General features: G+C 41.6%; 1 protein-coding gene across 1 annotated transcript in view; it reads left to right on the plus strand.

Moving 5' to 3' along the window:
* The window catches only part of CFAP61 (cilia and flagella associated protein 61), a 402292-nt gene that overhangs the window by 18206 nt on the left and 371306 nt on the right, over positions 1–12780 (plus strand). Inside the window, exon 6 of the mRNA XM_056121438.1 lies at positions 12121–12253. Within this exon, the coding sequence (XP_055977413.1) occupies positions 12121–12253 (133 nt within the window). The remainder of the gene's footprint in view (positions 1–12120; positions 12254–12780) is intronic.

Genomic DNA, 12780 nt, shown 5'->3' on the forward strand with positions numbered 1-12780 from the left:
ATTTTGAGCGTAAAATAACGTTTTTAGTTTATTCCATACCTTTTAAATCTCCCCTGATTTGTGAAGTTTCTCTTGAATAAGCATCATTTAAGTAGGGTCTCCTCCCCTCCAGGAAATTATATTCTTTAAGAAGTCATATTGTAAAGCTATCTGCACACAGATTTAATTATGCTATTAGAAATTTTCGTAACTAAATTGCTTAGGGTTTTAAAAGTATTGTAGAATAACAATTACTATATCCACATTTCACTTTAAATTTTTTTCCCTGCCACTTGCTAACTAATTTGGGGGACAGTACATTTACTTAAATAAGCAATTGGTTATTAGCCCTCAGTGGTGTTCAGGACTTACTTCTGGCTCTAGGGGTCATTCCTGGTGGGCTTCGGAGACTGTATACCATGCCAGGGGTCAAACCCTGTCAGCCATGTGGAAGAAAAGTACCCTACTCTCTGCTGTTTGTCCATTTCTGTTTCAATTATTTCTTATTTATAGAATTTGTTCTCAGCTTTTAAATAATAATTTTTTAATAAACAGTCATGCATGTATTTTCAGTTGCTCATGTTTTTTTTCTCTGTACAATACTTAACATATCCTATATGCCTAGAAGTGGAATTTCTGGAATTAAACATTAAATTTTAAAAATAGAAACTACCAAATTATTCAGTCATAGTAATCTTGTGTCATTTACTAATAAAGTCATGAGTTTTTTCTTTTTTAAAACTGCATTTAAACATCCTGGTTCACAAAACTGTTCACAGTATAGTCGAATTCAATATCCTAAACCAACCCCACTATCAGTGTGACCTTCCCTCCACCTTGTCCCTAGTTTCCAACCTCTTCCCCTAAGCCTTCTCCCTTGGCAAGCACAAAATAATTTATTTTATGCTTGTTACAACAAAATGATAAGTGGAACTATTGAAAAAATAGTTCAGTAAAAGAAAATTGGTGTAAGTTTCTATATCTCACAGCGGGGTTATTAAACTCATTATCTGAGGATTTACTGAGATGTTGTTATGGTTTAAGGTTTCTGTATTACTGTTTTTGCTTATTGAGCTCATTTGGCTCCTGTGCTACTTTCCTATCTAACTTTCTGTGCTCCAACTGGCTGTCGGTATTGTGGAATTTGGAGATATCATAGCTGCACCCTTGAGGAAATCCAGGATCTGAGAATGGGGACAATTTTTAGCTTACCCCCATCTCAAGGGGGACCCAGAATATTCATCCCAAAGATTGTTGTACCTGTGAACTTCATTGTCTTGGTTTGGTACTTCTAAAGATATTAGCCATGAAGCTGTGAAGCTGAACATTGGCTTGGCAGCAACTATGGGGTGTGAGTGTGGGTGCTGGAGCTTCCAGCAGTAGTGGGGGCTGCCAGCCCCTATTCTGAGAAGGTCCAAAGAGTTTGCAGCCCGAAAACTGGTGTATCTGAAACTTTTCTCTGCTGGGCATCTCTTCAGAAATTAGTCATGAAACAGTGAAGTTGGGCTGCTTTTACGGTGGTGACCATGGGTTGTGGGTGTGGCTTCTGGGACTTAGTCGGGTGGGAACTCACCCACCCTTCTCCTGAAGGGGCTCTTGGGTCTTCAGCCTGAGGTCTACCTCACATCTACCCATGAGTTTCATTGGTTTGACTTGGTATTTTTCCTGAGAGTAGTCATGAAGCTATGAAGCTGGGCTGATTACATGCAGGGGCTGTGGAGTCATTTTTTTTTAATATATCCTCATCAATGTTGGATGCTTTCGGTTATTAAATCTGTTTATAAATCTGTTAGGCAAACTAACAGGTTATAAACTGAATGATACTTTACAGGTTACACTTTATTTTCAATTTTTAAAAATTTTTATTGTAGTTTAATATGTTACAGTAATGTTAAAGTGTATGGTTTTGATGTACAAAGTCACTGCATCTTCAACACCACCAAAGGACCCAAGACCCTCCTCCACTAGTCCTTATGTCTCTTCTAGTCTACTTTTTGCAGGATCCATTTTAAGTGAATAGAATATATAAGACATATATACATACATATGTATATAAAACATAATGTCCATAGAAATTAGCTTTGTGGACTAGACATGTGTGTGCAAAAACAGAAAGTTCTTTCAGGAAGGATCAAGAGGCAGTAAAGATGAGGGCACACATTTTCAAAAGCATTTTCTTTCATTGTAATCCATTTGGTATCTTTCTTGAGGAATATTGAAACAAATACATTCAATATAGGAATTAGTTGAGACATTATTGCAATAGAAAATCAAACATACATCTAATACTAAAACCGATATATTTTATAGTCCAGAGGCAGCTTATCTAAAACTCAAATATTTCTGTCGTTTGTAGTATTGCGACAGCTTTGCTGATCTCCTCACTGATGCCTATTTGTCACTCAAAGTGGAGGCTACTTCTGCCTGTAGGCCAGGCTTGTATGGTGGGAAAATTTGTAATAATGGTGGTGGGAAGGTGTAATGGTGGTAGGATTGGTGTTGAAATATTTAATGTAATCAATTATTGTGAACAACTTTATGAAAATAAAACTGAAAATTAAAAAAAGAAAAAAAATGGAGGCTACTTGAGGAAACTTGTAGGATATTCTCATTCTAGGTCTGGCACCTAGATCCTAAGATCTTTTGGATTTGATCATCTCCCTCCCTTTCCATCCAATAAGACCCTCTTCTTCCTTTTATGCTTCTTGCCCTTGAAAATGAGTGTTATAGACTCTAACTCTCCAACCAATGTGGCCTAGGTTTTTATTAACTTTTTTTCAACCAATGGTTTTTTAATCTGTTTGTTCCTTATCCTGAGGTCTTCCTTGTTCAGCCTCTGTTGGTAAAATATCCCACTTGTCCAATGTAAAGAAAATTTGCAAGAAATGAATCACAAGAGGAATAAGTCTCTATTAGCAAAAATATGGCACTGAGTACTTTGTAAGGAGGAAAGGAATTTTATAAAAAAAAAAAGACAATTTAGGATTGGGAGATAGTATAGGAGTTAAGGTGCTTGCCTTGTATATAACCAACCCAGGTTCAATCCCTGCACCATATACAGTTTCCTTAAGTCCTCTATGAGTGATCACTGAGCACAGAGTCAGGAGTAAGCCATGAGTACTGCCAGTTGTGGCCCCAAAACCAACCAACCAAACAAGCAAAAATTTGAGCAACGTAGTGAATTTATAAACAAATTGTTACTCTAGGAAGTTGATGTTTTTCCTTGATGAAGGTGGACAGGTGTGACTAGTTTTAAGAAAGTCTCTTTCCATATTGCTCAGATTTGAGTTTTTATCCTTGAAGGTGTTGACTTGAAGGGGTACTTAAAGGGGTACCTGAAAATGTACGTATGTAGACGGTCTTTTTTCCACATATAGGAAAAAGGAGACATTTTCCTACGTCAGGTAAGTGTGTCCAGACCTTCTTATGCTACCTTATTTCTCTTTTTCCCTCACTCTTTTTTGAGTCTGTTTTATGGGTAGTTACTTGCACTGATAATTCTGAAGACATTAAACCATGATGAATTTGAGGACATAATTATCTTTCTGGCCTTTACCTAGCAACAGATTTAGAAGGAGCAAATTAATTCTCTAATCCCTGGTTCTGTGTCTTTGATTTAGTCATGTGGAAAATCATGCTTTAATCTGCCTCTCTACTTAGACACTAATTATGAAGTTACTGTTCTTTATTTTGTATAATGTCTGAAATAAAGTATAGCTGCCTCTGGGCACACCTTTGTAATTTCTAGTAAAGTTTAATCACTAGTGTCTTTTTGAGATGTTCTCAGAGTAATGCAACAGTCTTTCTGAGGGTAGACTACTTTTTTCAAGTCTCCATCGGGATGAAGTAGAATTCACCAGGAAAGGATTAGTGTGACTAAAATGGAGTGCTGGGGCCAGAGAGATAGTATACCAGATAAGGCATTTGCCTTGTACACAGCCGACCTGGATTTGATCCATGAATCCCATATGGTCCCCCAAGCACCACAAGGAGGAATTCCTGAGTGCAGAACCAGGACTAACCCCTGAACATTGCTGGGTGTGGCCCAAAAAGAAAAAAAAACCAAACCAACCAACCAACCAAAAAAACCCCAAAAGGAGTGCTCCCTCCCCCCCCAAACAATTTGGGTAAATATGAGTTGCTATTAGGAGATGAATAGGGAAGATAGCTCACGTGTTAGAGCACAAGCCCACCCTGTGTAAGGCTTTGGGTTCAATTGCCTGTGCACTGGTCCCTGCACCCTGCCTTGTGTGGCTTGGTGGGCCCTGAATACCACCGGTAAAATCCCTGATAATCCCTCATCCCTAGCTCAGCTGAGGTGATCTAGAGACCCTCTGAGCACTACCAGGCTCAGCCCCACCCACTGGACTGAGCACTGTGGTCTGCACCACTGTTCCAGACTCCAGGAAACCTCGAGGCCCTCCATGCCCTTTTGGGGATGGCCCTTCTACAAGGACTTTTTTTAAAAGTAATCTTTCTTTTTGATTTCTGGGCTACCCCCATTAGAGTTCAGCTCTTACTCCTGGTTCTGTATTTAGAGGTCACTTTTGATGGTTCAGGGAACAGGTGTGGTGCTCAGGGGACCAGGAGTGGTGCCTGGGATCAGCCTGAGGTCAGCTGCATGCAAGACAAACACCTTATCCCCTGTCTTGTCTCTGGTTCCTAAAAATATTCTTGTAAATCAAAGAGGTGAAATGAAACATAGGACTTTAGGATTGGTGGTTTATAAATACTTTCACCTCTTGAAGCAGTTCCTGTTATGAAGCATTTGATAGTCTTGTACTTTGCTGATGTGTTGTACTGGGACATACTCGGATCCCTGTGCATGCAGGCATGCTTCCTTGAACCATGAGCTCTCTCCTCAGCCCCAGTAATCTCATGATTTGAAGGAATGTACTTGGTTTAGACTCATGAGTAATTTCACGTAAATGACTTTTCTAATGGGCTGGAGAGATAGCACAGCGGGTAGGGCATTTGCCTTGCATGCAGCCAACATGGCCGACCTGAGTTTGATTCCTCCACCCCTCTTGGAGAGCCCGGCAAGCTACCGAGAGTATCTCGCCCGCATGGCAAAGCCTGGCAAGCTACCTATGACGTATTCAATATGCCAAACACAGTAACAACAAAGTCTCAAAATGGAGACGTTACTGGGCCCGCTTGAGAAAAATCGATGAACAATGGGAGGACAGTGACAGTGACAGTGACTATTCTAATGCTTAAATTTTAAATAGCTTAGAGTATGAAAGCAGGTAGAAAAACTATGCAACTTCACCCTAGATCTTCTTGTGTCCAGAAAAATGATCCAGCAAATGGAATTAGGTTAACAGCTCAATTGGAATGATGGTGTGACCACTTAGACTTTTGGATCAGACCCCGGTGACTTAAATGACAGGGACCTCTAATTGGCTTTGTGGTTCTTTGAAGTCATAAAATCTTCTCTAACTTTCATTTATTTATTTATTTTTGTTTTTTGGGCTATATCTAGTGCTCAGGGGTTATTCCTGACTCCGCTCAGAAATTACTCCTGGTGGTGCTCAAATGCTCTGCCTGCTGTACTATCACTCCAGCCCCTTTTCTATAAATTTTAATAATGATATTTTCCCATGGAGAAGAAGCTAAGTAGTTTCCAGCTTGATTTAAAAATTCCAAAATAGAACATATTTAAAAATGATTTAAGAATGATGTATTTGATTTTCTTAAAGAAGACCACTAGAGGTCACAAGAGATCTTGGGAAGAAAAGGTACTTTGTTTCTCATATCAGACTGAATGAAAAGAAAAATCTACTTGGCACCAACTGCAGGTTCTCCTGTCCCAAGATGAAATGGTGGTAAAAGGCTCATTTAACCCAAATGCACTATATTCTTTAGCACTGCCACTAAATTGGCTTCTTCATATTTTTTCTACATTTATTGGTTTTTTTAGAACACACACATTCTCTTAGCATGAAAAAATACAATATTTATGGCATTTACAGTGACATGAGAATCGCTTGTTCCACAGTACATTTTCCAGTTTAGCTAATGAAATGCAAATCCTCTGTGAATGTGGAAAATGCCGTCAGACAGGAGAAGGAGGCAGCGCCAGCATTCTGTATGCAAAGGTGGTCTGTTCTGTGCGTGGCTGTCCCTGCCGCTCCTAACTGTGAACTTCCCATCTGTGAATGTGCGAGGCTGTCTTGCTGCCAGGGAGGCAGTGCCCCTCCCGCAAACCTGCCTGGAGACTTCTCCCTGGGTTAGAATTATATGGAAGAGCTGTCTGCAGCCTTTGGGCCTGTCTACCTTGAAACAGTTGGTTTTGTTTTATTTTATTTTATTTTTAAATTTGCGGCCACTCCTGGTGACTCTCGGGGCTTACTCCTGGCGCTGCACTCAGGTCACTCGTAGCACAGTCAGGGGACCATATGGAGTGTTGGGGAACGAGCTCGGTCGATTCTGTGCAAAGCAAACACCCTACCTACTATACTATCGCTGCAGTTCCTCTCTGAACTATATAAGGTTTATCTGTCATCAAAAGACCATGTTATTCGGCTGGGAAAGTTCTGTGAGGCCCTTGAAAGCCCTGATCAGTGACGAAGTGGGTAATCATGAGTGAGTTTGCCCTTCCACAAATTAGCAGGTCTCTGTTGTGTGTGTGTGTGTGTGTGTGTGTGTGTGTATTTATGTGTTTTTGGGGTATTGACCCCAGGACCTCACATGTTAAGCAAGTGCTCTACTGCTCAGCTACATGCTCAATCCTACTCTGTCATTCTTGTTTTATTCTGAGTTTAGAGCTGTGTTTCTCAACCTTTTTTCCCCCTGGCTTTTCTTGGTCAAATCTCTGTTTTCTTCACTGGGTCACATGCTTCTCCATATCACATTCAATGGCTCCCATTTATGTGATTTTTTTCATCTGAGATCCTTTCCAGGGGTCCCTGAAAAGCTTTTGATTTCTTAATTATTGGAATTAACTGTTTTCATTGGCACATTCCTCAGAGTTTAACAGACATTTGAGTTCCCCAGTTTTCAGTTTTTATGGGATAAACCTTTTGTTGCAAGTTTGAAAGAAATATTCCATTACTGACTGAGTTATAAAGCACATCATTACCTCCTCCAAGCCACTGTGGAATGGAAGATACAAAGGAATGTCACTTTGCACTCAGAGAATCACATCATTTCCATTACAGTCTTTGTTGATGGACTATATGATCCTCCATCATGATCACTGAATGGCTGCAGGTCATAAAAGTGCCAACACATGAACCTGTTGTGTTGAACAATTCCCAGGAAGTGGTGACTCTCCTCCCCAGCTCTAGCACTTGTGCTTATGACTACATGGTCCTTGACTTTAAAACTTTTACTGGCTTAATTGTTTTCTGTAGCTGCAGTGTTTTGTTTCTGTGCTGCTGAACTTTGTCATGTGCCATTTGAGACTCTGTGAGGCTGATGTCATACTTTATCATTAGCACTGGAGCTGATGCAAGATCATAAATTATCAATTACCACAAAGAAAGCATTTTTTTAAATTACTGAAACACCATGAGGTACAGTTGTAGACTTACAGACTTTCGTGCTTGGGTTTCAGTTATACAGTGATAGAGTACCCATCCCTCCACCAGTGCCCATTCTCCACCACCACTGATCCCAGTAGCCCTCCCACCCTCCACCCCATTCCCCTCACCCCACCCTGACTCTGTGGCAGGGCATTCCCTTTTGCTCACTCTTTCCTTTAGGGTGTTGTAGTTTGCAATAGAGGTATTGAGTGGCCATTGTGTTCAGTTTATAGTCTACTTTCAGCACGCATCTCGCATCCAAACATCCACCAAACATCCACAAATAAAGCATTTTGCAGAACAAGTTCCTCTTTATCCATTTTAGAAAGGGCTCAAGGGAGAGACTCTTTGTAGCTCCACAATTTGGATGTTTTCTTTTGATTTTTTTCCAGGAAGGATTCATATGGAGATATGGTTGTGGAGAACTTTGTTAATGGGTTGCTGAGTTCTCATGACTAGATTCAGAGCTCTGATTTGTGTGTGTGTGTGTGTGTGTGTGTGTGTGTGTGTGTGTGTGTGTGGGCGGGGGGGAGGTATGGCGCCACATCTAGTTGTGCACAGGTGCTACTCCTTGCTCTTTATTCAAGGGTCACTTATGGGGGGTACTCTGGGGAACACATATGGTGCTAGAGATCCAACCAAGGTCACTTGCATACAAAGGTAAAAAGGCAAAGGTAAAGACCCTCCCGTTGTTCGTTGATTTGCTCGAGCGGGCCCAGTAACGTCTCCATTGGAGACTTTGTTGTTACTGTGTCTGGCATATCGAATACTCTCGGTAGCTTGTCGGGCTCTCTGAGAGGGGCGAGGAATTGAACTCGGGTCGGCCATGTTGGCTGCGTGCAAGGCAAACGCCCTACCGCTGTGCTATCGCTCCAGTATTTTAACCCTTTGTGCTATCCCTCTGGTCCTATTTTTTTTTTTTTGGTCAAGCCTTTTGGTCACAGATGATCTCGGAGCTCCCAATGTGATTGCTCATGACACAAATTACTAGGATACTAATGTATTTCCCATATTATTGAAAAATTATTATTACATTTTGATGTAGCTTTTTGTTTTGGTTTAGATGTATAAAAGTGGATTTATTGACTAGTCTCTTCTACAATCACAATCAATCACAAATCATCCTGTTAGTCGTCGATTGCCTCGAGCAGGCTCCAGTAACGTCTCCTTCATGCTAGCCCTGAGATTACATTCAAGGCTATTTAGGAGAATGAGACCCATCATTGTTACTGGTATTTGGCATATTGGGTACGCCACAGGGAGTTTGCCAGACTCTGCCGTGTGGGCAGGCTACATTCGGTAGCCTGCCAGTTTGTCCAAAGTAGGAATGAGATATAAGATGTCATAAAAAGATGCATTCGCGGCATTCGCGGCGGCGCGGTTCCGGGAGCTGGTTTTTATAGTCTCTGAGTCTTGGCCACTGATGGGATTACACGGCGCCAGGGGGCCAGTTGGTGGGTGTGACCCCCGCCTACTGGAATTTGGAGGAGCTGGGTGGAGGATGCTTGGCCCAAATCCGAGTAGGCTTGGAGATCTCGGCCCCGGAACCCGCGTGACTTTGTCCCTCTGCCAGTCTCTTCTACATGTTTAAAAAAACAAAACCCTGAGCCAGAGAAATAGCACAGGGACCAAGTCACTGTCTTGCATATGGTCAACCCCTGTTTGATTTCAGCACACATAGGATTCCCTGAACACCACCAGAAGTGCTTCCTGAGCACAGAGCCAGCCAGGAATAAGCCCTGAGCATTGTCAGCGTGACCCCTTCACCCTAAATCCAAATAAAAAAAACAGTATCACCAAAAACTCTTTTGTAATGAGAAAGTCCCTCCCCCCCCCCCCCCCCCATGTTAGCAGCACCCTTTGGCAGTTCAGGAGAGACCTGAGTGCTTCTTGGATGCAGCAAGACAGTCTAGGCTCATGGAGCATGTGCATTTAGAAGCAGCTAGCTAGGTTTCCGGGTGACTCATGAAGGAATCTCCTAGCCAACTGCTGCCACAGTGGGCTCTTTCCTCCCAGGATGCTGGAGGACAGTATTTGTGCCACTGCCCTGAGCCCTCCAACAGACTTGACCCTGCTGCCCCTTTTGTAGATGAGATGCTGATTTCCCAGTCAAAGGCTAAGCAGAGGTTCTGTGGAGGCGTCAGCACGAGCCTTGGCTCAGTCTGTCCCCAGATGTATCCTTCAGGTGACAGACCTCTCACCTGGAAAAGGGGCTCAGGGATGGTTCCCTCAGTGCATGCCAGGACATGGCATGGCATGTGGTACACTGGGTGAGGGACTGGCTTGTGGTGAGGACCCTATTCACATTGGCTGTGACTGTTGTAGCTGCCTGCAGCTAAGGCATAAGCAGATGTTACATATCAGTAAAGATGGATGCTAGTTAAAGTGATGAGGATAGATTTTAATGAGTAATAACTTGCATTAGGAAACTACATCCAGTGTTGAACTTAACTCATGTTTGATCTATGCAGAGGTGACTGGGTATTCTAATGGGAAAATAAAGGTGTAAATGGGAAAGATGATATAATCTTGGGACAATGAGTACATCAGCTTGCCTTGTAGATTGAAGGAAGAAAAAGAAAAGATCGTGGTCTTAACAGTGAAAATAAAGGCCCTGTGTTCATGTCAGAACTTGGGCCCTGACCAAGGTTTTTAAGAAAATGAAGTGAGAAGAGTAGGGCTTTGAATAGATTAGTGATAATGCACGGAATTGAAGAATTGGAATGGTTACTAGGAAATTAGTGCAACTAATTCAAACTTCTTTAATGCTCCCTTATTCTATGCATTGGTTATAAGTATTCTTTTCTTTTACTATTGATTATTTCTACCTAAAGAGTAAAATTAATAACAGCAAAAGTACTTCACACATCATTATCTTAGGTTTTATAGCTATTGAGAGAACTGTGGCATAGAGAATTTAACTAACTTGTAAGGGTTTTAGATACTAAATTTGGCATTTGTGGCAGGGATAGCTGATTGATTCATGATGTCAATCCCTGCTTCTATTTTATTATAAAAATATTTTGGTCATACTCTGCAGTGTTTAGGGTCTCTGTGCATTGGGGTTGCTCCTTTACCAGAGTTCTAATGAGGATCTCCCCCTGAGAGCATACACCCAGTCTGGTAAGCTAGCTCTCTGACCCCAGCTCCTGCTTTTAAACCAAAGATGTGTTTTTCTTCTATTTTTGTCTCTGAGACCTTGTAAAGGAAGTATCAAAATAAAGGAATATTTTTGAAACACTTTGTTGGCTTACTGTGATATGTGAGCAGGTCCCAAATCAGCTCTCTTGCTGTCATCTCGGGCAAATCAGCCCATCAACCCTGGAGCCTCATTCTCCTCATCTTTAGAATGATGCTGGCTCTAGGGATGCTGTGAGAGGTATAAAGACAGAGGTGATGTAGATAATTATGACCCTGAGACTTTACTAATATACAAACTAACCACTTACTGTGGTGGGTTATGTTAGTAGTGGGTCCACTACTAACATAAAGAACATGTTAAAATATTAAACTGGTGATGAATGTGGAATAAAAATAAGGGGGGGATTAACAGTCCTTTCTTAAGTTAGCAAAGTTTAGCAGTCAAATCAGATACACTGCAAAACATTAATACAGACTTGGAATGTTTTATAAGAAAGATACCAGAAAAGAATGATATGAACATCTTAGACAGGTAAAGTAACACTCTCCATTTCACTAAGAATGTATTAAAAGAAGACAGAGTATTAACTGTGGCAACAGATTGAGTCCGAGGATCAACACCATCATGGTTCTTGGACCCATGTATCTGCTCTGATGTCAGATCATGGCTCTTTAGAATGGAGATATTGGGAGGATGTACTTATTTCTTCAAACCAGTACTTTCCCCCTTCATGGGAAGTATAGCAAGAATAAAGGGTACCATGGGTGAGCATTGTTTTTATTGTAACAGTTCTCAGAATATTTAACACATAATTTTGACATTCCAGAAGGAATACTAATAGTAGACAATTGTCTCTAGGTAATGGTATTCTTGTGTTCCTTGGATTACCTTGGGTAAATGCTATCCCATTTCTTCCATGACGAATACAGTTCTTCAGTCAACACCAGGCAGTGTTCCCTCCACCTGGAAGTCTCACCTCAAGGCTTTTTCCAGAGCTTCCTCGCCCTGTTTTCATTAGGTCTCAGTTAAGGGGTCCCTCTCCCAGAGATCACCTCTCACTGCTTGACCCCATTACACTTCACCCCAAAGTACTTATTTCTACTTTTTGTTTGTCTTTGGGTCACACCAGTGGCACTCAGGGCCTACTGCTGGCACTGTGCTCAGGGATCATTTCTGGTGGGCTTGAGAGACTGTATGTGGTGCCTGAAATGCAACCTAGGTTGGCTGTGTGCAGGATAAGAGCCTTGCCCACTAGACTGTCTCTCCGGTTCAAACTACTTATTTCTATTTGGAATGTTTGAAAGGTTTAAAATTGCAAACCTTTGTTAACAGCTTTGTTCTTGGACTCTCCTGTTAGTGTGCATATTCCCTCACTAACACAAAAGCCTCTTGCACATCGTATGCAGCAAATGCTTCTTTGAAGGAAATACAGAAGCAACTAGAATTGGCTTAATTATTTCCCTTCAACAGGGTAGAAGATCATGATGCTCTTATGCCAATATTGATGCGCCATGATACGTTTCTGAAGGAGACATATGGGGAATACTTCCTGGCTGAGCTAATTGAGGCCCAAGATGAAGAGAACCAGGCTGCTGTGTGTGAGGTTGGTGACTCCCCCACTGCGCATGTGCTAGGTCAGAAAAATGACAAAGAGCCATTGTTCCTGTTTCTCAGAATACCCCTGGAGCCGTTGCCTTCTCTGCCTTTCTCTAGGCCTGGCTAGATGGTCTCCCAGGCCTACTTCTGAGCTGCAGCATCATCAACCCTCTCAGGGTTGCAGCCTCCAGGCTTTCAGGCTTGGCGGTTTCTTTGGGCACCCTTGGTGCTTCGGATGTTTCCATTGTCCTAAGGTCAGGAGGGGAAGGAAAGCTCCCTGAGGGCAATTCGGGAAATTTCTCTGATCTGGCAGTCCTAGGTCACAGAGCAAGAAGTCTCAAACCGTCATGTTGATAGAACATAGATTTTTCTTGACTTGGAAACTGTTTTTTTAAAAGCTGTTTTGACAAGATTTTATTCTTACAGAAAACTTTTTTTTTAGTTACTTTTTTTTTTTATTAGTGAAACAACATGAGGTACAGTTGTAGATTTACAAATTTTTGTGCTTGGGTTTCTTTTATACAATGATCAAAT

The sequence above is a fragment of the Sorex fumeus genome, unplaced genomic scaffold, assembly GCF_029834395.1.
Source record: "Sorex fumeus unplaced genomic scaffold, SorFum_2.1 ptg000044l, whole genome shotgun sequence".
Lineage (NCBI taxonomy): Eukaryota > Metazoa > Chordata > Mammalia > Eulipotyphla > Soricidae > Sorex > Sorex fumeus.